The following is a 24,732-nucleotide window of genomic DNA, read 5'->3' as shown; positions in this document are numbered from 1 at the left end:
TGTTAAAAGTGATTTTTGCATAATAGGTCTCTTTTAAAAAAATAAATGCAGCATCGTAAAACTGCTCTTAAAATCTATAATCAATCTTAATGTCTCCAAACATTTGTCTGGTAATTTAGATTTACTAAAATAGCAATATATAGAAAAGAAATTAATTAATAATTGCTGAAAATTAAATTACAAAATGGATCTTGTGTGTAACATGGTGTAATGTGGATTTATGTGGATTTATTTAACTTTGTCATCACTTAAAGGTCACTTTAATCAGGTTTAATATAATATAAAGCCCCAAGAGGATAAAAACTCCCCTGTACATAAAACATGTCATGTCTTTTTAACTCATAATTTAGATTTATGTCATATTTTGACTTGGTAAGTCATCATTTTGAATTTTGTATTTTGTAATTTACAAAATTATGACTTAAAAAGAGCACAAAATTTGATTTGAAATAAATTAGTAGATGGAAGTCAGTCAGGATTTGTTGATAAAAAAGTCACCTGTCCGAAACTGAAAGCAGACTCTATACAATTGCTGAAAATAATTGTGTATAGTCATCACAATTGTTCAGAGCTGTTTTGTCATAATCATCTATCAAAAGCGAGGGATTGTGACAGAGAAATACATCACTGCTATGAGGAAAATAGGTTTGTAGAGACGAGGAACTTCAGTACCACTTGTACAGTTTCAGAGAAATTTATTTTTGCTTTGTTTTTGTCAGTTGACTTCTACCACTCCGTCTCATTTCAAGAGTCAACATACTTGAAAATGGGGTTTCAAAGTTATTTTATGCCTCAAGGTAATGAATGAGGAAGTGTTCGAGGAGAAAGTTTCCCTTCAGTTCCTATATTCAATATAGCTTTTGCATTACGAATAGTAGAATACAACTTTCAAAACGCAGAATACTTACAAAAGAAAGTCTGATAAACAATATCGTACTGCAAATCATATAAATAGAATTTACTTCCTAACTCAGCGATTAGATATCTTAGAGAAGTGCGTCATTTCCAATCAGGTTTTCTTGTTTATGTATTATCAATACAAGCTTATTCACACATTCACAGCTGAAAGAAGCGATTAAATGGTGCTCATTTCAGAGGAATGTCTGACACTGTGAATAAAATGTTTGAGTCACAGATGGCCAAAAACACAGACTTCTTACATAATCATGTAAACAGGCCAGTCTTGTGCTGCTGAATATGTATTATTATGTATCATCAGAGCCAGAGATCACTTCTTCAATACCAGTACAAATCCTTATTGATTTCTGAGACAGGCAAACCTGGAAAACACAAGACGATTGCAAGTAAATAATCTATAAACATTGAATATAAATATAAAACACCTATAATAGAGCTAATATAACGCAGCCTAATGAGATTTATTTAATGTGCTACTCTGTTAACGATTTGTGTAAATTACACAGTATTTAACAGTAAAATGAACAATATTTTACTGTAGGACAGTTATGTAGTATGTTAAAGATGCATTTTGAAAATTACTGTATATTTTACAATAACAATATACAATACTGTAAATACATATGCAGCGAGATATATGGTGCTGTAAATGCAAATACAGTATTGGTGCTGTATTTGATTTACAGTTAGTTATTCTACAGGAAATTGTTAACAGTGTATAGAATACTTCAATCTTATGGTCAAACATCACATAGTATTTGAAGTATTTTTCCCATTCATTTTCCCTATAGTGATTTTTAAACAGACCTCATATATATATATATACATAGAAGGTATGGATTTATTTCACTTTACCATCACTTAAAAGTCACTTTAATAAGGTTTAATATAATATATAGCCCCTGAAGGATAAAAACTCCCCTTTACATAAAACGTGTCATGTCTTTTAAACTCATAATTTAGATTTATGTCATATTTTGACTTGCTAAGTCATCATTTTGAATTTAAAATTTTGTAATTTACAAAATTATTACCTAAAAAGAGTACAAAATTTGATTTGAGATAAATTAGTAGATGGAAGTCAGTGTACTTTAATGAGGGAAAGAACCAAAATGCAGCAATTTGAATAAAAATAAAAACATCTAGGAAATATAAAACTTTCTTATTTATTTCAACATGTCTATATTCCTACACAATTTGCTTGATTACACAGCATCTAATTGCAAAAAAAGTGAATATATATATATGTATTTTTTTCTTTTCTTTTCTTTTTTTTTGCTTAAAATGAGTTATTAGAAGAGAAATTTAACCTTTGTCATTTATTTCATAATTTTGACTTGCTAAGTCATATTTTTTCCTCACGTGGAGGAAATCGTCTTCCTATAATTATAGGTCTTAAACTAAACCAATCAGCTATGAGAAGAATCACAACAGTAGAAACTTTGATTTGAAACAACTTAGTAGATGGAAATCAGTTTGTGTTAAATCAGTGTTTCTCAACCATGTTCCTGAAGGACCACCAGCTCTGCACATTTTCCGTTTCTCCTTAACCAAACACACTTGACTGAAAGACCTGAAACGAAACATGCAGTGTTGGTGGTCCTCCAGGAATGTGGTTGAGAAACACTGTGTTAAATAACTACAACTCAGCTATTTGAAGGAAAATATAAATAAAAACATCTAAGAAATAAAAAACTATTTATTTATAGTTGTTGGCTGTATCTGCAGAAGCAATTTATTTTAAGTTAATTGCTAAATGTATATTTGAAGTGTTAAGCGGCAGTGGGTTAAAGTAAAGAGATTTTTGTTGCACTTTGCATTAGTGAATTAGTGAAATTTTCTGTAAAGCATCGTGGGAATTGAAGATATTGAATTAATGTAAACAGATGCATTCAGTAAAAGTACATAAAATTGATTAACAAACTCCCCAGCAAGCATTTTTTGTTTTTAAAAGAAGTCTAATTAATGTCTAATAGACGTCTAAACATAGACGGCTTCATTAAACAAGGCTAAATTTGAGCTGTCTGTGTAATAAGATGTCTAATAGACATTTAAGAATAGCCCAAAACATGTCTTCCATTTTACAACAAAAGTCTCAAACTAAATCTAAATATCTTTAGAGGACTTCGAAATGAATATTACTGTAATACAGCTGCAGTCTCTATTTGTTTTTTTGTGTTTCTTTGGTGATGAAATTTTGACATCATCCCTTTTCCTCTGATTGGTCAACCAAACCTGAGCTTGCGACGTCGCCTTCAAAAAAATAGTCCTCTGCAAATCAGCACAGAGGCTTTAAATTATTATTATTGAATTATATATATTTAAACTAAGTTTACATATTCTATCATTTGATCAGTAAGCAGGCTTGCACTCATTGCGTATGCATACAATAAATAAAAACGTTAATTAACTGTATTATTTCACATTTGTCTTTGAAATAAGGTCATAGTTTGATGCCAAACACCTTGCTGCTGTCCACCTGATGCCGAGCAAAGCTAATCATTTTAGAGCAGAACATGGTTTGCATAATCGCTTCAGAGCTAGGTCTATATAACAACAACAGCAACAACAACAACAACAACAACAACAACAACAACAATAATAATAATATAAAAGGACTAAGCCTAAAAGTTCAATTCAATTCCGCTTTATTTGTATAGCGCTTTTACAATGTAGATTGTGTCAAAGCAGCTTCACATAAATGGTCATAGTAAACTAGAACAGTGTAGTTTTAGTTTTTAGTGTTTAAGTTCAGTTCAGTTTAGCTCAGTTCAGTGTGCTTTAAAATCATTACTGAGAGTCCAAACACTAAAGAGCAAATTCATCGATGGGTAGCTCTACAGATCCCAAACCATGCAAGCTAAAGGCGACAGCGGAGAGGGGAAAAAAAAGTTCACCGATAGGCGAGTGACGAAAAAAAACCTTGAGAAAAACCAGACTCAGTTGGGCACTTTTTTTGACACCATTTTAATTTCTCTGCTGGCCAAAAGAAAATAAATGAATAATAATAAGAACAATAATAATAATTATAGGCTAATAATAATGATAATTAATACTGTTTACTTAGTGTTTTTTTTTTATTATTATTGAGTTTTTTTTTAAATAGTTCTTAGCAGGACCAGAATAAGAACACATCGTGCCCTGGGCCTACAACAAAAGATACCATTTATTTTTATTTTATTTCCTCCTACTTTAATCATTGATTATCCATTTTCCTACCCTAAATAAAAAAACTTAAATTGAACCTAATTGTCTTTTTTTTTTGTGAGCAAGTCTGTTTTCTTAGTTTTCCTTTTTTTGTTTGAAAACAGATATAAAGTGTACAGAAGATAATAATAATAATAATAATAATAATAATAATAATAATATAATAATTCATAATGCACTTGTGTTTCTTTTATCGCTCATTATTAATTTTTGTCTGCAGATTTCTTATTTATTTCAACATATCTGTATTCTTACACAATTTTCTTGATTACACAAAGTCTAATGGCACAAAAAAATGTGAAAATATATTTATATTTCTTGCTAAAACAGGTTATTAGAAGAGATATTTAACCTTTGACCTTAATGTAAAACAAATACAATTTTGAACCTGACTTCCAATGTTAAATTTTGTATTAGATGCTTATGCAAGTTAGCACATATTGAATTAAAACCTTATTTGAATATTAAAACAATATTTTGTGTGTTAAAGCATTTTTTGCAATTATTAATGTAATCACTCAACTGGGCAAAAAACAGTGTATATAACAGTGGCAATATATTAGGTTATTTTTACCCCATTAGCCTGTAGTGAAAACCAATTGATTGTATCAAAACAAACGAACATCAACCCCATAAGCTGCAATACCTGAATCGAGGCTGATTCTGCTTCCAGACACATCTTTAAATGCCGCCCCGGAGTTCCACTCAGGTCTGGTGTCTGATTTGGAGAAGGGCGAGATCATGATGCCCCCCGCGGGCCGCTCCATCTGCAGGAGATTGAGGTAAGAGCTGGCGCTGCTCTCGCCGCTCGCCGGCTGCTGGTAGAGGATCTGAGGCAGTTCAAAAGCTGATGAGCTCTGTCTGGGTGCGCAGGGCCACAGTGATGAAGATGAAGATGATGAAGAGGACGACGATGATGAAAGTCCCGAGGGGTTCACGATAACTCCCTGAGATGGAGATGGAGTTTCCATGGAGGTGAGGGGGGTCAGTTTTGAGGAAGAGTGTGTGCTGGGTTTAGACCATGACATTGCCCATGGTGATGATGAAGATGATGAGGGGATATCTGGGATTATAAATATAAAAGCACATGTTCAGCATTTTTTCAGTCTAATGGCAAGTAAACATTCAAATAGCAATTTTAAGTCTTGTTACACTGTTAAACATATCTGTTAAAATACAGTGGTGGAAAGAATACTAAAAAAATCATACTCAAGTAAAAGTACCATTACGACATGTAGTATGAGTAGAGTAAAAGTATCTGTTTTAAATATTACTCAAAGTATGAATAAAAAGACCTTTTAAAAGTACTCAAGAGTAGTGAGTATTACGCTGTAAAAAGCTGATGATTTACATGTAATTTGTTGATGTGTGTAAACGTAACATTCTGTAGTGAATTTAGTTATTGCCTAGCAGGCACACAATGTCATAAGATGATAATATTAGGTTAAATTTAGGTCAGGTGACCAAAATTCAATGTCTAGCCAGCATCTAGGAACAATGTTATTTTGACATCCAACGACGTCACATGGCATTGATATTTGGTTCATTTTAATTTGTGTTAAAAACTGACCAAAATCCAACGTCGAGCCACCATCTTAAACCAACATCATTGACTTTACATACTGAGATTTATTTGTTAAGTATGGCAACCAAAATCCAACATCTGATAGACGTCATAATGGTAACATCCACACAGCGTCAAGCTGTAACATCATTAGACGTTGATATTTGGTTGATTTTAGGTTGGCCGTTGGACATTGGCGTTGAGTTCTGACATATAACCGATTTTTATTTCTAAACAAAATTTAACGTTCCCACGACATTGAAGTGCAATGTCAATCTGACATCATGTTAACGTCTTGTGTCTGCTGGGTGTTTAAGACCATTTCGATCATCATACAGTAAACATCCGTCATCTTTTCATCAGTGACATGCATCTAAACAGTCTCTGGGTCAATGCGTGTAAAGGTTCTGGAGATCTTCTTGGATACTTTTAATGCTTCTAAACAGTTTGCTGCAATTATAAAGCGCCCATGTCTTGGGGTAGTTCATTATGATGCCATTTACCTCTTTATTTTTTTTGATCGGACAGGAAATCACAGGACTGATTTTTCTAATCCCCACACAAAATAAAAAATAACGTGGTGACTGCAGGTTGAAGGAAAGTAGTGGAGTAAAAGTACCGATACAGCACTAAAAATGTACTCAAGGCAAAATAAAAGTACACATTTTTAAAACTACTTAATAATTTACAATTTATAAGAAAAACTTCTCGATTACAGTAATTTGAGTATTTGTAATTTGTTACTTTACACCACTGTTAAAATGTGGAACGGGCTACCTACTGTATGTCCATTAGAAAAATTTTGAATGATTCTTTGTTCAAAGGGAAACTTAAACTACACCTCCTAGAAAGAGCTTTTTAAATTGGGAGAAAATTGATCCAATTGTATGTATCTGGTGTCTTGTAATTTATCGTTGAAGCTGTGTGGTATGTTAAATGTATTCTATGTTTTTTTACTTTTAGGTTTGTACAGCACAATGTTCAACAACTCGTCACTTTGGAATTATAAAGTTTCATCTGCGTTCTGAATGATTTTGAGATATTGAGCTTCAAAGGTTTTGCAATTCATTTAGCAAACATTACGTGTGTAACATTTGTTTTTTTTTTAAATAAAAAGTCTTAAAATGTAAACAACTTATAAAAAAAACATCCCATCATGTAAATAAGTTGTCATTTAATAAGAATATATCAATAACTTGATTTTGATAAAAATGTCAGATAGAACCTTATAATTCTAAGGTGACAAACTGTTGTTTTATTGTGCTTTTTAAATAAACCAAACCAATTAACAGTTTCTGTATTTTATGTTTTCCATTTATTTACAGTTGTAATTGCATCATGGGAGCCTGATCTCTGTTCTATTGAATTTTAATGTTGAAAATTCAACTCTACAGTTTAACAAAATCACTTTCATTGACCTTTTAGTGGTTTGAGACAAGATGTTGTTTAAGAAATAATATATAGAGAACCACGTTTGTAAAATAACAGAAAATGTACTGGCGTGAAGTACTTTATTAAGTACTATATAAATAGTAAATAGTAATTTATTAAGTAGTGTTAAAAATGTGTCCTTTTACGTTCCCTTGAGTGCAGTTTTAGTATTGGTATTTTTATACTTTCCTTCAACCTGCCATCACTACTTTATTATTTACTGAGTATAGAGATTAGATAAATCAGTCCAGTGATTCATGTCCAATCAAATCGCACATAAAAAAAGTAAATCGCATTATAATGAACTACTTTAAGACATGCAGCAAACTGTTTGTAAACATTAAAAGTGTTTAAGAAGAAACTTTACACGCAGTGATTTAGAGATTATTTACACTGTATGTCACTGATGAGACAATGATGGATGTTTACTGTATGATGACCTAAATGGCCTTAAACAATAACTAAAAGCAATACAGAATGTTAGGTTTACACACACACATGCACAATTTACATGTAAACGCATGAGCCGTACACATCGAAATACTCACTACTCTTGAGGACTTTTAAATGGCTACTTATTACTCAAACTTTAAGTAATACAACAGATACTTTTACTCTATTTGCACTATATTTTTGGACAAGTATTAGTACTTTTACTTGAGTATGATTTCCAGTATGCTTTCCACCACTGCTGGCAGCTTATTACCAGTTTTTTTGCAGCATAAAACACCAATCCAGACAATATATTTCACTTCAAACTATTAAAAATATAAAAAAAAAAAAAAAAAAAAAAAGCTTTTTTAACTTCTCAAGGCTAAATGTTGTTTGAAGAAAGATCAAGGTCCCATAATGCAATCATAATGCCTAAAAAAGTTTTTAAAAAAAAATCTCACAATGAATAAAAAAATATGGAAAACTGTCATTTTACAGATATTTTTACACTGTAGTTTAACTTCTTCAATGTTTGTTTGTATCACACAATATATATATATATATATATATATATATATATATATATATATATATATATATATATATATATATATATATATATATATTTTTTTTTATGTGTTCATATATACTCTGTGTATATATGTTATATCTTTTTATGTTCAATTTTCTCAAAATAAGATTTTTTTTTCTGGCACTAACATTTTTTATTGGATTTAATATTTTTTTAAGGTAAGTGGCTGTAAACAATTCACGTGGGCTGAATTTAAACAAACAAATAAAGTTGAACAATAAATTTAATGATAAATTTAACAAGCCCATATAAAATGTTTGCAACCACTTACCTTAAAAACCTGTAGTAAATCCAATTAATACTGTTTTCTTTTTCAGTGTGCAGGCCTACTGGGTCATAAATGTCCATCTATCACATTAATTTATATTATCATAATTTATAGTAGATAGTTCAGTTTTATTTATTCATTCATTTTATATTTTTACCATGCCTTAATAAAGAACTTGTATTAATCTGCTGTAGTAATAAGTTGATAGTTGCTGTGGTAATACAAAAATTATAGTAATAAAGTTTGGTGTAGTAAAAAAAGACAAAATATACTACCGTAATTATCAAAGTTTATTCATTTACTCTTAAGTCACCAAGCTTAAATATAAAAATATATGAATATATATGAATATATATATATATATATATATATATATATATATATATATATATATATATATATATATATATATATATATATATATATATATATATATATATTCATACAACTTTTTCCTAGTTTTGGTAGAAGAATTTTATGCACATTAGCTCATATTTAATTAAATAATTCTTCATTGAAACTAAAAAATAAACAAATAAATAAAAAGATTACACTTAGAGAGTATGCTATGTGGATTTAAGTCTTGAAAAGCCCTTGATGATGACGACGAATAGGAGGGGATTATAAACAAAGACCATTAAATACAAGAGACTTTGTTATAAATGTATATGTTTAGATATAAAGACGTCATCGTACCTGATCTGGGAGTCCTGCTGCTGTCTTTGGCTTTAATGCTGAGGTCTTTCGGTATGGTAGCTTTGTTGAGCGCGCGGAAGAAATGCTCGTCCACCGCAGTGTTGATGTCGCCCTGATAGTATGTGAAGAGTTGTGGAGGATCTTTAATCTCTCCTGAGCGCTCTAACACTCTGTTCTCCATCATCCTGACTCAAGGATACAACATAAATGAGGTATTATTATACAAAACGGGGGCATTTGTGTTCCTCATGTAAATGCGTGTACAGAAACCGTTTGTTAAAGCTTAATTACCCTTTCGAAAATAAACCACGACTATACTGCAACTAATAACAGACATACGTCCACATATTCAGCGTGGTTTTTGTACACTAACCGTAGTTTAACCATGGTATCTGTGATAGGATATGTTAAACAAGTGGTAATTGATGAACATGGTTATGCAAATGTGACAGGATACAGGTTGATATCCACTAAACGTTAATATAGGCCTACTTCAATTCAAAGCTTTTTGGTCATAAGATCAATTATACAATCAACGACTTACAGAGATAGTTCACCCAAAAATGAAACTTCTGTCATCATACACTTATTAATATATTTTAAAGAAACCTGTAACCATTGACATCCATAGTAGTTTTTCCTATGTCAATGGTTACAGGTTTTTAGCTGTCTTCAAGTCATACTCTTTTGTGTTTGACAGAGCAAAGTCGTTAAGGTTTGGAACCACTTCAGGAATAGGCATGGGACCGTTTTCAAGGTTTACCATAAACATGTTTAACAATTATTTTATTTAGTTTTTTTAGCGCAATTATCTCCAGCATAAAAGGACCCTCCACATTAAAAACTACTGGTGTTCAATAGGAAAAACAGTTGCTGAGAGCAGTATTTTTGAAAGCAGTAATCACAATACTGTGAAACTGTGATATTTTATACCGTTTTCATACTATCAAAAACTTATAGCAGCCCATGCCTATTCAGGAAGATTAAATAGTACATTTTAATTTTTGGGTGAACTCTCTCTTTAACTCATCAAACTGATCAAAGGTGACTTTAAACAAATGTTTAGCTTAATGTTACCATTTAGATTTCAAATGTTTCAAAAAGTGTTATGTGTATGTGTATATATATATATATATATATATATATATATATATACGTGTGTGTGTGTGTACACTACCGGTCAAAAATTTAAAAGTAGTTTATAATTTATTTAATAATTTAATCCAGTTCATTTTAAAGATGTGTTTTCAGCTTCATTACTCCAGGCGTCAGTCACATGATCCTTCAGAAATAGCAATTAAAGCAATAACGACTGAAGTAATAATTTCTTTTGAAACGACATACAATGTTAAATAAATATATATTTAACAATTTTTTACATTTAATAAATGTTGCCTTGATGAACAGAATAATTTTATTTAAATTATTAATTAAAACTAGAAAAAAAAGAAAAGTGATCCAAAACTTTTGACTGGTAGTGTAGATTTGAAGAGCAAAATATACATTTATTTAAAAAAAAACAACAACAACAAACTGTTCCTTTTGAGAAAAAAAAAAAGATTTTTAGTGCATTTTAAAATATATGTAGTTTGACACGGCACAGTGCAGTTTATTAATATTTAAAAACAAAATCAATATTACACAATTCTGCAGTGTAAAACCACCAAACAAAAATAAAAGTCTAGTGCTTCAAATCCATGAAGAAATAAAAACAAATGACATCACCTACTGCATAGAAGTAAACTCCAGCTATAAACGGACCCGTAAAAAAAGCGTAGCCCAAAAAAAGTCTTTAAAACCAGGAATAAATGGGAACAAGCTGTTCCCTCTTATCCTCTAAAACAAGACTTTTAACAGTATTAAAAAACTAAACGTCCAACATGCTTCTTACCGAACTGAATCCAGCACACATCCAGCCAGCGATCACACTAAAACAAAACGAATGCGATATTACAAACAGAGGTTGTGCGCTTCCTTACATGTGCACTCAAAAATGCACCCTAACGAGTTGAGCAAGGTCGTCTCAAACAGATAACATCACAGCTGTCATTAGGCTTAAAGTCTACTATGCTTCATAAGGAAACTCAGCTTCTTTTCTGTTTTATGAGGGAAATATGTTGTTTGTTTTTTCATGAAAGCAAGAAACAATGATGAGGTCACAAAATATGATTTTTACTATAAAACTATATTGACAGAAGTTCAAATGGATCACACATCATAACACGGGGAAGTGAGAGAAAACAGATCACAAATTATTATTTACAGTCAAATTGGAATATGATGCGATTCATTAACAGGCATTTAAAATGAAAACACTGCATATTGGTGTTGAGATGTATGAGTGAGACATTAAAGAAGTTACGCATCTTCATCATCACTTCCTGCTAAACTGCTATCAGTCGATGCCATTCCTCCTCCTTCCTCCTCATTTTTCTCCTCCTGTGGTTTTGTGCTGCTTTCGTTTACATGTGGCTCCTGCTGGGTCTGTTCTGCTGCTGCTGCTTCTTGTGGGCTGGAGTTCTGTTGTTCGTCTGTTTTCGTGGAGTTAGCTTTAGCTTCGCCAGATCCTTTTTCGTCGCCCAGAAAAGACAACCAGCCTTTCAGTCTCTCTTCTCGCTCTCGTGACGTTTCCTCAACCTGGGTGACCAAACAAACAGAGATAATGAAGAATAAAGCAGGCTACTGCAGCTAAATTAAAGTGGAAGTGAAGCAGTCAGTCAAGTTTACATTATTTTGTAAACTGGTTTCTTTTTTTTTTAGATTTATTTTTGGCCTTTTTGCCTTTATTAAGTGGATAGGACAGTATTTCAGACAGGAAGCGAAGTGGGAGAGAGAGGGGTTAGGGACGGGAAATGTCCTCGAGCCGGGATTTGAACTCGGGACTCCCTGAAGTGCTACAGCACCATATGTCGACCACTAACCACTAGGCTATTGCGCAGACAAACTGGTTTCCACCTTATTGAAAATATATTAAACAAACTCGATTAATGAAACCATTTAGAAGAAAACAACATTTTATTATAGCTTTTAGAGCTAGGGTGCTGACATCTCGGAATGTCACTGTGTCTGACGTCATGAGGTTGGCTCCGTTCCCTCAGCTGAACAGATACAATGGAAGTAATGGACTGAACACGGAGACTGGACAGCCTAATTTAACTCAATTTGTGGGCATGGAGTTGGTGCAAAAAGAAGCATCAGATTTGTGCCTAATATAAGATATATATTTATTCTATTTTTCTTTTTTAATTACAGATCATTTGATGTGCTTAATGGTCCACTCTCTGTATTATGCAGCTGACAAGCTCTGATACTGATGTAATGGGAATGGATACTTTCACTTTTCATTACTACAGCTGCTCAACTCATGTTCAAACCAAAGTAAGATCAGCGTGGTTTTTCACATGGCAGGTTTTTAAGTCCTCCATACATGTTGAGAGATTGAGTTGATCGACTTGATCAGAGAATATTTTAACATAATCCACAAAGACATGACTTAGTAAAGCGTGCAGTCATGTATCATTTTAATCTTTACATTAGTCTGAATCTAAATGCCCTTGTCAGGTAGCGCTGCACCAGCGTGAGAGAATGGACCAAAGCACATCAATTGAAAGCTAGGAAATTAAGAAAAATAGAAAACGTACAAATATTATATTTAAACATATTAGACACACATCTGATGCTTGTATTTGCACCAGCTCCACGCCCACTTCACGCATTGGGTTAAATTAGGCTGTCCAGTCTCCATGTTCCATCCTTTACTTCCACTGTATCGGTTTAGCTGAGAGAATGGAACCAGCCTTGTGACGTCAGAGACTGTGACATTTCAAGATGGCGGCGCCTTAGCGCTAAAAGCTATAGCAAAACATGCTATTTCTTTAAAATGGTTACATGAATCAAGTTTAATATACTATATTTTCATTAAAGTGGAAATCAATGTACAAAATAATGTAAACTTGACCAACTGCTTCAAATCCACTTTAAGCTGTCATATTCAGACCATCTTTTTTCTGCTGAACACAACAGATGATAGTTTAGGCGTATGTCTACCATTTTTGTTTGCAAGTATTTTCTGAATTATGTGGAGTAATGAAAACATTCCCTTCTGTAAAAACATGAATACATTCATGAATTCATTTTCTTTTCGGCTTAGTCCCTTTATTACTCTGGGGTCACCACAGCAGAATGAACCGCCAACTTATCCAGCATATGTTTTACGCAGCGGATGCCCCTCCAGCCATAACCCATCACTGGAAAACATCCATACACACTCAATCACACTACGGACAATTTTTAGTTTACCCAATTCACCTGTACCACATGTCTTTGGACTGTGGGGGAAACCCATGCAAACACGGGGAGAACATGCACAACTCCACACAGAAATGCCAACTGACCCACCCGGGGCTCGAACCAGTGACCTTCTTGCTTTGAGGCAATTGTGCTACCCCACTACACCACCGTGCAGCCCCAAAACATGAATGTATAAAACAAAATAATAAGAAGAATTTGAATACGACTTTATCCAAAGTTTTGGTAGTAGGAGCTTATCCACATTAGCTAAAATGTAATTAAATAATGTTTCATTAAAATGTAAAACAAAACACAAAACTTTGCGTTAGTATTTGTGGATTTAGGTCCATAAACAGCCCCTGATGATGATGATGAATAAGAGGGGATTATGAACAAAGACTACATTTACAGACCATATTTTTTTCTGCTGACTACAAAAGATGATAATTTGAAGAATGTTGGTAGTTTTTCCCCCTTACTATGGAAATCATTGGCTACCATTTTGCAACATTCATCAAAATTTCTTCTTATCCATTAAACAGAAAAAAAGATAGGCAAACAGGTTTGGAAGAAGTGTAGGGTGAGTAAATGACAGTTTACATTTTTGAGTGAACGATCCTTTGATCCTGTTCTGTACACACAAGGTTTATTAATTAACTGGAATGGCAACCTCAACTAAAAAAAGAACAAATGCATTTTTTGCGCAGTTGTGTACAAGAGTGAACTGAACTGCTGTTAATAATGTATTAGCTGCTGTTAATAATGTTTAATGGTGTATAACATATCAGGTTTCCTGCATGCAAAGTACAAGAAATCATAAGAAATAAGGTACATTTCGACTCTGTGTTTCTAGACAAAATATTTGTCTAGAAATATTTCTAGACAAAACAAACAAAACAAAACAAAATAAATAAATAAGAACATGCCAATAATAAACTGAAATGCTTTATCTCAGAAACAAACACGCCACATATAAAATATTGCAACTTGCAGATGCCTACTTTTATTAAATCTATCAACTAGATGATGGATTTAAACCTAAAGACACTTAATAAGTCTTACAGATAACACAAAACCACAAAAATGATCATCCTCATGTGAGGGACCAACATCTAAAATTATATACTTTGAAAACTCTAAAAGGTCTAAAATACTGTTTAGCCAATCAAGTTATCAATATTGTGAGTGTTCATGCACTTTGTGATTTCATATCTTTTTTTATTCATGTTTTCTGTCTTTAAAACAAAATGTCCATGTAGTTTTTATTTTTAGCTATGCATTCATGACTTAAATGCGAAATTTTTATATACAACTTTCCCATTTTATTCATGTTTTTTAAAAAAATCTAAGACTACCCAAAGGTTTTTATTCTGCCATCATCTCATCCTCCACTTGATTAAAAAATGTTTCTTCTTTAACACAAAGAAAGATATGAATGGTGAAATGAATAGCGTTTCTGGATATTATTGGTGGCTTTTTCAGGGTTTCTGCAGGTTTCACCAAATCAAATGTAAGACCATTATGAATGAAATTTCAGACTTTGTTTTTTCCTAATGGCCAGTGTAAAATATTTTTACTTGCCCCATTAAAATTGAAACACATTTTTCAAACACATACTTATAAACAAATCTCATTGTAGGAAAGATAAACCAAATTGGTAAATACAGTTAATAAATGTAACGTTTGTTCAACATTTTTAGATGGATTGTTGGTTGTACAAATTGAGTAGCTTTACATGGACAAAATAAAATTAAGACCTGTTTAAAACGATTTAAGACCAACATCCTAATTCAGTAAATTAAAAATTTTTAGTAAGTAAATAAGTAAAAAAATGTTTTTGTTTTCTCAAAACTGCAATAACATTCCTTTTGTTATGACATCATTTAATCCCTCCTGACTATTAGACAATGTTAAACCACAACCACATAACTTGGCAGGGACAATTTTAGCAAATCCGCATTCATTCTGAAGAAACACCCATGTTCTCATGATTCAGCGGATTCCTGACCAAATACCTTTTCTAAATCAGATTGAGAAAGTAAAATAATCAATTAGAGATGTCTTTAAAGAGGTCAAGTGTTTCACCTGGTAGTCGGTCACGCCGTCCCACAGTAGAGCTGAGAGTTTCCTTCCTCCAAACCAGCGTCCGTTCAAAGCCACCTGACACGCGTCTGCCTCTTCAGGCTCCTTAAATGCCACTGACGCCACTCCATCAGGGTGCCTCTGATGTCCATGCAGAAAGCACACAGCAGAGTAAATAAGACACATTTAAATGAGCAGTGTTGACCTTATTCTTCAATGTGAAAATGCACTTGTTTTTGCGATTGTTTTAGTAATTCTGATTAAGCTGCCTATGGAAGAAATGACTAGGAATAATAACACAGCAGAAAACAGTCAGACTACTTGCTCTACTAGCAAGTGTGTTCATAACTATATCTAAAAAGTAGAATAATATAAAAAGAAAAATCTGTTTGCAACATGAAGCAGCACAACAAATGTTTTTAACATATAATAATCAATGGAAGTGAATGAGTCCGGAAGTCTCGAGCCAAAAATTCCAATAGCTGTGCCCGCTCGTACGTGAAGAATAAGGTCAATATGTTGCAGGAGTAGAAGAGGACTTACATCAAAAATGATCACTTTCTTCACTTGCCCGAATTTCTCACATTCTGTCCGCAGATCATCTCTGTACTCGTTGAGGACCAGAGGATCCTCCTGCAGGAGATTACATGGGCAGCTTTTAAACACATTACCAGTCAAAAGTTTGCATTCATTAATTGTTTTTAATGTCTAAATTTGCTTTGGTAAACTTTGAATAAAACAAACTAAATAAAAAGTAAATAAACTGAATTACTCAATGAATAAATGTAATTAAACTTTTAATAATAATGTAATTTTAAAAATCATAATAAAAATTAATAAATATAAATGAATTCTGGAAATAGACATACATTACAATATTTTTTATAAACATGTATAAATAACTAAAGCCGCCTTTCCACTGCACACAACAAACGACAGACCGGAAGTCGTTAATTTCCAATGGAGAGTAGTCCAGGAGGTGCGTGGAGTTTTAATCAACTCCGTATGCAAATAATTCGGACCTGATTTGAGCTGCAGATACGTTGAAATATTTGAAATCCTTTGACTACACCGTATGCAACCAGCCGACCAAATGTGATGTATTCCAGTGTTCTCCAAGCAGGTCCATGCGCACGAGATGAGAAATAGTAGTTTTTTTGTTATTTTTTTAATCAGAAAAAGTCTATGTTAAAAAAACATTTTTATTCATAAATAAGTAATAAACATATATTTTTTATGTTGTCTCCACATTCCCTTCAAAATTTTTAGAGGTCTATGAGTTTCTAGTATTCATTCATTCACTCAACCATGGTGAACGCACTGAGAATAAAGGCTGTTGCTTTTGCACTCCTTTATTTCGGACACTGCGATAATCTGCTTCTCTCTCATGGTACACGACAAAACTGAAAATTTATATTCCGACATCGTGTCTGAATGTTGTGTGCAGTGGAAAGGTGACTTAAAACTATTAAATAAAAATTTTAACTTATATTTTTAAATACTATTAAATAAATTAAATATGAAAAAATAAAAACACTAAATTAAAAATCTTTTTAAAAATTCAATATAGACATATTATACAAAAATAAGCATGTACAAAATAAATACAATTATTAAAAAATAATAATTATTTAAATACACATAAAATGAATGAAATATAAATAAAACAATAAATAAAAATACTAAATAAAAAATTAAGTAAATCTTTCAAAATGGAAATATATTAGAATATACAGTATATAAAAATAAACAAACATGTATAAATAAAAAAAACATTAAATAAATTATATATCATTATTTAAATACAATTAAATATAAATAAACTAATAAATAAAAACAACCAAGTAAACATTAAAAAACCTTAATCTGTCTAATAATCATTAAATAAAAAAATATATTAGAATATTATATCAGAATAAATAAAAATGTATGAATAAAACTATTAAATTAAAACAAATGATTTTAATACAAAAAATAAATGAAATATAAACCAATAAATAAAAATACTAAATTAAAATCAATAAAAATCAATCATTCTATTAATCATTCACTAAAGACATGTATTTGAATATCATATCAAAATAAATATGTATAAAAAATAAAAAAATATTTAAATACAAATAAAATAAATAAAATATAAATAAAACAAATTAAAATATTAAACTAAAAACAAAAACAAACATTCAATCAATCATGAAATGTCTGAATTTTGATCAGTGAAGGAAAAGCAGTCGATAACAAATGTTCACAATGCATGTGAATTCTTTCTACATTAATTAACAGTGTAGAAATAAAACATTAAGCAGTTTATGTAGTTCACCTCAGGGCTAAACCAGTCATATCACTGATAATTAAACCCAATATTTTTTATAAAGAACTCACAAACATAGTTTCTAATAAAGCATCTATCTCATTCATTAAACGCAATTAACATCGTAAAAAAACCTTATGATACTTCAACTGCAGATCCACACCTGCATTCCTGCTCTGATCTGACCCTACAGTTGCACCTACTTAAGGAATGCAGAAAAACCCGCTGTGAGCTTTTGACACCGTTAAAGAGAAAACAAACAATGCCACAGCGATGCTAAACTAATGCTAATCAAGAGCATTATTCCAATTAACTAGCACTTCAGAAATACCAGCGCAGGGCTGAGCTTCATCTGAGCTGTAAAAGCTAAATTCTGCTTTCATCTGCGGTGAATCTCTTTTCAGGCATTTCTATCATTCATCTGGCACTCGATGTGAAGTGTTGCCAACAAGACATTCTTCTATTGAATAACACCTGCAGCATGTTCTTATGGGTGTGTTTCGAGGTAAATTTTTACCTCAAAGTCAGTGGGATGAAACATGTTTTGGATGATAATAACTTTTTCGTGTCTTTTGCGCACTTCTCCGCTCTTCTCAGGCCTCCAATCCAGCTGCCTGATCAAAATAAATAGCAAAACTGTCAGTATTGTCTACGGCGATCTTCAGGGTGGCCATTATTTGTTGTCTTTGATTATATGTTGTGATAGTTGTTTTAATGATGTACGAGTTTGTTATTGTTGTCACTCACTTTTTGTTGAAAAAAGACAGTTGATAAAAAGATGAGATAAAATGTAAAAAAGTACATTTATTATGAACTTTATACAACATTTCAACAAACATAAAAAAATATATATGGAGCGAGTCACATTTCAGACCCAACAGTTTGTCTCTGACTTTTGTTTTGCTAGCTAAACAACAGAGCATTTGTGCATTTCTGAGCAACACTGCAGTATCTCTGATGATTTGTTGGAAAACAGATTCATTCAGAGTCAATGATTTAATGGTCTGTTCACTAAAAGAAGCAGTCAGCTGCTTAGCCTCTAAATGAATCAGCTGTTTTGAATGAATCATTTGAATTAATTATTTAATGAATCATTCATTAAAGTTCACCCAAACCTAAAAATTGTCATCATTTATTCACTTTTGACTTGTTCCAAACTTTGTGTTTTTTTCTGTTGAACATAAAAGAAGATAATCAGAAAAATGTTGGAAACCGGTAACCATTGACTTCCATAATATCCGTTTTTTCCTAATATGAAAGTTAAAGGGCACCTATAATGAAAATCAACTTTTGTAAGCTGTTTGTGATCTTTCTGTATGTAAAGTGTGTTAACTGTCATATTGAAGTGATATAAACCTAACAAGTCTCTCTTTTTTTTTTGCAGACGTTAAAATTGGGCCCAAATCCCAGTGATTTTGAGGTACACCGCAACGTGACGTAGGAGTTATTCCCCACCCACTTAATTTATTGACAGATGCCATGTTTCTATAATAAAATGTATACACATGGCCACAGAAAATTTTTTTGCACATAAACTGGGATTAAACTTTTTAATATTTAACTTTAGTATTTTAATTTATATGCAACTCTCTGTGATTTTTAAAAGTTTTATAACTTTAAAACGTTTAAAACAAATCATGTTTGTAATAAACAGAGCAAAATCGCTATTTAATTCTTAACCGCTATAATCACCATGGCCGCATAATATGTGTGTGTGTGTGTGTGTACTGCAAACAGCATTTGTGCAAGACTCATCATATCAGAAAGGTTTGCATAAACTCCACCACAAATACATGACATAAACGTACTTAGTATTTTTCACTAATCAGCTATATTTCTGCTTCATTCAAATCTGTCTGTCACTAGCTATGTTTCCATCCAGCTGTTTTTATGTGGATATTTTGGATATGCCCATAAAAAAATGGTTGATGGAAATGCCAAGATGCGCATACATTTTAAAAATGAGCATAAAAAACGCGCATAACTGAGCAGAAAAAAGATTTTATTCAATAAGAAAAGTTACGCATAAACTATGATGAAAACACTTATAACAAACTCCAGTATGTGCATTAAAAAAGGTCATGTGATTTTGTTATAAGAGATCATGTGATGATAAAAATGTGTGTGAATGGACAAACCAGCAGGCTGAGCACATTGTAAAACATCTAAAATGTTGTTTTTGTCATTCTAAAAAGCCCTAACCATTTCAGTATTAGTGTTAATAGATTATTATTGGCCTCCGCGTCTCACGCCTTCAATTGCCACCTCACATTCACTGCGTGTCAGGATAGCCTTCTAAGCCATTTATTAAATAAAGAAAAAATACACGCAGCTTCTTCGACCGCAGTAAATTCTGTTTTTACTTTTGATATTTGGCGCCAGTTAATCAAGACGATTTTGTTCGCTTTGACTCGTTGGATGAAAAGACTACTTTATTCGCACATCTTTTATATGATAATCCAGCTTTGTGCATGTTTTTTCACATTTTTCGATGGAAACATAGCTACTGTCTGATGTTTATCTGATGTAACACAGGAGAAGCAGACACGTGCGTCGAAGCAGTGGGTGGGGAGAAGCAGCTCATTTGCATTTAAAGCCACAGGCTACAAAAACAGCCACAATGTATTCAGACACCAAAACGGGCATATTTTTGAGGCTATAATGAATTGTCTGATGGGTATTTTGAGCTGAAACTTTACAGGAGGTGCCCTTTAATAGTTACAGGTTTCTAACATTTTTTATATTTTGTGTTCAACAACAATAACAACAAAGAAACTCATTAAGGTACATTTTTATTTTTGGATAAACTATTTATGCTGCCACTTACTAAAGGATTTAATGTGATATTTATTGTCCAAAGGAGGTCTTAACAAGCCAAGGAACCAGGACAAAAACACACACAGCAGCATTAATTTCAGTTAAAATAAAGATATATATTTTTGTTTTGTTTTGTTCTAAATAGCTAATTAAATTTACCCCCATCCCCCCAATCAACACTAGTAATATGGTGATGAAGGAGAGCATTGTTACACCGTATGTAAGATTTGACTTAACAAGTCTGAACATGTTCTTACTTTTGTTGCTGCTGTAGTTTTTTGCGGTACTCTTTGTTCTTTTTCTTCTTCTTGCTGGCATCAAACTGCCCTTTAAGTTCAAATCGTGCTTCTTCCACATGCAGCCGGTAGCCCCGAATCTCTGTCTCATCCAAGAGCTGCTTAGCTAGAGCGACAGACTCTTTCTGCAGGACAAATAACAAAAATATAAAATAAATATGTCTACAGATACAAATTATATGAAGAAATATTACTCAGATACATTTTAATTACTTTAAATAAAAATAAAATGCAGCATTACACCAAAAAAACTAAACAAAACAATGAAAAACCTTTAAGTAGCAGCACAGTCCATCTCCTTTTTGGTTCCCATCTTTGTCCTTGTATATTTTGATTTTATATTCCTCTGTGATGGGATCACGCATGACAATTCCACATTTGGACATCACCTCCACAAACTCATCAGGAGTGATGTCGGGAGGAAGGCCTAGCAAAGACATGTGTGAAAATACATTTCTTTAAATGTGTTATACTGAATTTTAGATTGTATTGTCAGGGTAATCATTGAAGATTTTCGTAATGTAAAACAAAATTATCTCAAGACGGTTCAGACTATAATCAAATGTCATTCATTGGTTTATCTTTCTAAAAAAAGTAAAGTGCATGTTGAGTGTAAGGGCTTTTGCTTCATTTTAGTAACTGCACTCAGTGAAACAAGTCATGCAGAGAAGACAAACTTCTCTTTAAACTAAGCAACTGATTTGTGTGACCACTAGAGGGAGTCACTAGAGGGACCAGTTATTACAACATAATAACTAGACGTCAGTGTCTTAATAGTAACAATCTTATTGAATTTAATAAATGAGAAATTATTTACCGGTCACATAAACATTTGTGTTTTTTTCCTTTTCAACTTCAAACCAAGCTGTAAATAAAAAGACAGAATGTATTAATAACATTAAATAAAAAACAATTACATACATGAATAATACAGTAAATATATATAATAAACAAATGTAAGGATGAATAGCATCTAACTTGGATCTGCTTTTCTTTTCTCTCCTTTCTTCTCTCCCTCTTTATTTTTTCCCTGGTCTGACGCTTCCGCCGGTTTCGTGGGTTCCTCTGGTTTCTTCGGCTCCTCTGATTTGGCAGGGAGGGATTCAGCTGAATTAACTGCAGCAGACGGATCAGGAGCTCCTTCCTCATTAAATCCATAGTTTGCTTGATATGCTGCGATGAAATCATCATTTATCTGCACAGAAACAAATAGCATAAACTTCAATACAGACCTCAACTTTGAAAACAGCTCATTTGTGAATGTACAAGTTTGTTTGAGAACAGGAGACCTTTGGAAACCAGGCTCTCTTTTCATGGTCCCAGTCATACACAGTGCCGTCTTCTGGGTCGGTGTATGTGTAGGGATCGTCTGAATTCTCTTGCCTCTGTTCATACAGCTGCTGCAACCGGAGCTGCTCGTGGAACTCTTTATTACCGTCTGAGTCCCCGCTCATCTATACAAACCAAGATTAATTATGAGCTTCACAAACAGCGAAAATAAGAATACATAAAATAAACGCCTGAATTTAGATGTAGCGAGTACGCAGTTTGATCCTGTCAAAACACAACAAAATTGAAATGACTGCATTTTTTGTGGGGTTTTCACCTTTAATCAGGGCAGAATTAACCAATGGGCATTATGGGCACAGGCCCAGGGGCCCGTGCGCTCTTGGGGCCCCTGCGAGGGGGGAAAAATGCTGATTTTGGAGTGTCTATTTAAGCTAAGTGCAAATAGCACACCTCGTTAATAAGCTAGTTGAGTGATTCACACCCATCACCATTTGATTGACAGAGACAACATAACTAAAAAGCCCAACAGACAGCAGTGTGAGTGGCGTAGCTCGTAGAGCGCATGGCAACATGTTTTCATGAACCGGGTTTAAATCCAGCGTCTGATAAACATGTTCTTCTTTTTGCCCCCACGACATATCAGATTTTGCCTAGTCTTCATCACAAGAAAGACAAGTAGGAATCATTAATAAGCGAGTGCATTATGGAGAACTCAGATTCATTTAACTGGATTGGTGTTATATGCAAACCATATGCATTATATATAAGTTAGTAGAAGTTAAATATTAAAATTACCCTTAAATATAAATTTTTAGCAGTGCTTCAGTGAACTTGAACAAGTATATTAAAATCCATTAATTTTCACTGGTTGTATAAGTATTTCTTGTTTTCAAAGTATGCCTTAAATGCTTTAAAAATAAGTTAAATCTAGAAATATATGTACTGCAAATCATTTATTTCAAAAAATGCAGGCAATACATTATGTATTAATTTTTTAAAGAATATTTCATTAATCTTATTTTTTTTCAACTATAAAGTAGTGGTCAGGTAGGGGGCATACGTGACATTGTGCACAGGGGCTTCTGAATTCTTAATCCGGGTCTGCCTTTAATCAATAGGACAGTAGAGACTATGGACAGGAAAGCATGGGAGCAGAGAGAGGGAATAAATCGGCAAAGGACCTTGTTTTTTGTGAGCACCTGAGTGCCATATGTCAACGCACTAAGTCTAGGCCATTATGAAGGGTATCAATTAACAGAGGTCGGAGCCAGCTCCAAGTGGGCTGTACAAACCAGAAGTTTTCATTTTATTAATGTTTATATATATATATATATATATATATATATATATATATATATATATATATATATATATATATATATATATATATATATATAACACAGAGTCCAACATATTGAGCTTTATGATTGCTTACACCTACCCCAACCTCAGTAACCCCCAGTTGTGCTGTATTAATATCTACTACACCTACAGCAACCCAGCCCACCTGCGACATAAGTCCCTGCCACATGGAGGTCTCCGGGCTGCAGTGGTACCTGCTTGAGGCCATAGCATTTCAGACTATATTTGCATATGTGGCGTATGATGCCTGATGATTTCCAAATACTGTCTTTAATTCAGCCATTTCATCAGCTCTTGTGTTTATTGGCATTTTGACATGGTCAAACTATGACCATCATAATATTTGAATTGCACGCATTTCTTTTCATGACTTTTGGCCCCAATTGCCTTCCAAATAATTCATTGAGTTTCATTAAAAGACTTTTGACACCGATTGCACTCCACAGTAGCAAAACTTTCATGAAAAAAGATTAACTGAGCGCACACACACACACACAGAGATCACAAAAAGAGGTAAACACACAATATTTTGCCCAGTTATAAGATAGTTATATGAGTAACGTTGCAGTGTACAATATATATACATCTCTGACCATATGTCTTTTTAAATCTTCGCTAAAATGATCTGTCAGCAAACGAAGACAAGCTAAACTTAAACTGAAAAATCTGTTTTTTTAATACATACGAATGGAAGCGGATGCTACACGCTGGAATAAATGACTTGAGGTAGTTTAGCATGACTTCTATATTCGGGGCAGACCTACTACAAATACACAAGATTATACGTTAATATATATAATGTAGCAGACGCGTGTTGTTAATGTATAGGTTTTTTTTAGCTACAGCACGCCTCTTACTGTCCAGTTAATGAGACTGATGTAAACTGACATCAATCCGCTTATACTGATCAGTGATCGCGTTCGTTTATCGTCTTCATCGTTCAACTACCTTATGGTTTCGACTTAATGTAGCATATGATTTACAATAATTAATAAAATGACAGCATAAAAACACAACCTACCTTGCCCAGCGAACCTCCAAAACGTATAAATGTTGCACTTCCGAGGGCAACACGCGAGTCCACCGCTTTGCGTCTTCCGGAATGCAACTCTCGCGGTTACATGTGTAGTTCCGCCCCAAGGTTCCGCTCTCGGAACTATAACAAACTCATTTCAT

The 24,732-nt window shown here is 32.9% G+C and overlaps 2 protein-coding genes across 5 annotated transcripts; both read right to left on the bottom strand.

Annotated features, from left to right (window-relative positions):
- Positions 1-675: 675 nt before the first annotated feature.
- si:ch73-52f15.5 lies at positions 676-11,077 on the bottom strand. 3 transcript variants are annotated; one of them, XM_087268728.1, is made up of 4 exons: positions 9,776-9,956; positions 9,109-9,717; positions 4,772-5,188; positions 676-1,280 (listed from the first exon to the last, which is right to left on the bottom strand). In XM_087268728.1, the coding sequence occupies exons 2-4, from the start codon at positions 9,290-9,292 to the stop codon at positions 1,237-1,239; spliced, it is 645 nt and encodes a 214-aa protein (XP_087124854.1). In that variant the 5' UTR covers positions 9,293-9,717; positions 9,776-9,956; the 3' UTR covers positions 676-1,236.
- A 182-nt stretch (positions 11,078-11,259) lies between these two features.
- On the bottom strand, positions 11,260-24,730 carry htatsf1 (HIV-1 Tat specific factor 1). Of its 2 annotated transcripts, none has more exons than XR_015500279.1 (10): positions 24,578-24,632; positions 22,194-22,358; positions 21,883-22,099; positions 21,722-21,769; positions 21,177-21,331; positions 20,866-21,029; positions 18,309-18,405; positions 16,024-16,113; positions 12,420-15,621; positions 11,260-11,790 (listed from the first exon to the last, which is right to left on the bottom strand). XR_015500279.1 is itself a non-coding variant. In NM_201203.2 (10 exon segments), coding segments are annotated over 9 exon segments (1,353 nt in total). In that variant the 5' UTR covers positions 24,578-24,730; the 3' UTR covers positions 11,275-11,466.
- Between the last annotated feature and the right edge of the window lie 2 nt (positions 24,731-24,732).

This window comes from Danio rerio, chromosome 10, assembly GCF_052040795.2.
Source record: "Danio rerio strain M-AB ecotype USA chromosome 10, GRCz13ab, whole genome shotgun sequence".
NCBI lineage: Eukaryota > Metazoa > Chordata > Actinopteri > Cypriniformes > Danionidae > Danio > Danio rerio.
The sequence above is the reverse complement of the archived record's forward strand: the minus strand, read 5'-3'. Positions and strand labels throughout refer to the sequence as shown.

Excerpts from the sequence above, each read along its gene's own strand:
- si:ch73-52f15.5 (XM_087268728.1), bottom strand. The coding sequence starts at position 9,292 with ATGATGGAGAACAGAGTGTTAGAGCGCTCAGGAGAGATTAAAGATCCT. Across the intron at positions 5,189-9,108 it reads CAGCAGGACTCCCAGATCAG|ATATCCCCTCATCATCTTCA; the intron begins GTACGATGACGT and ends TTATAATCCCAG. Across the intron at positions 1,281-4,771 it reads CAGAATCAGCCTCGATTCAG|GTTTGCCTGTCTCAGAAATC; the intron begins GTATTGCAGCTT and ends TGTGTTTTCCAG.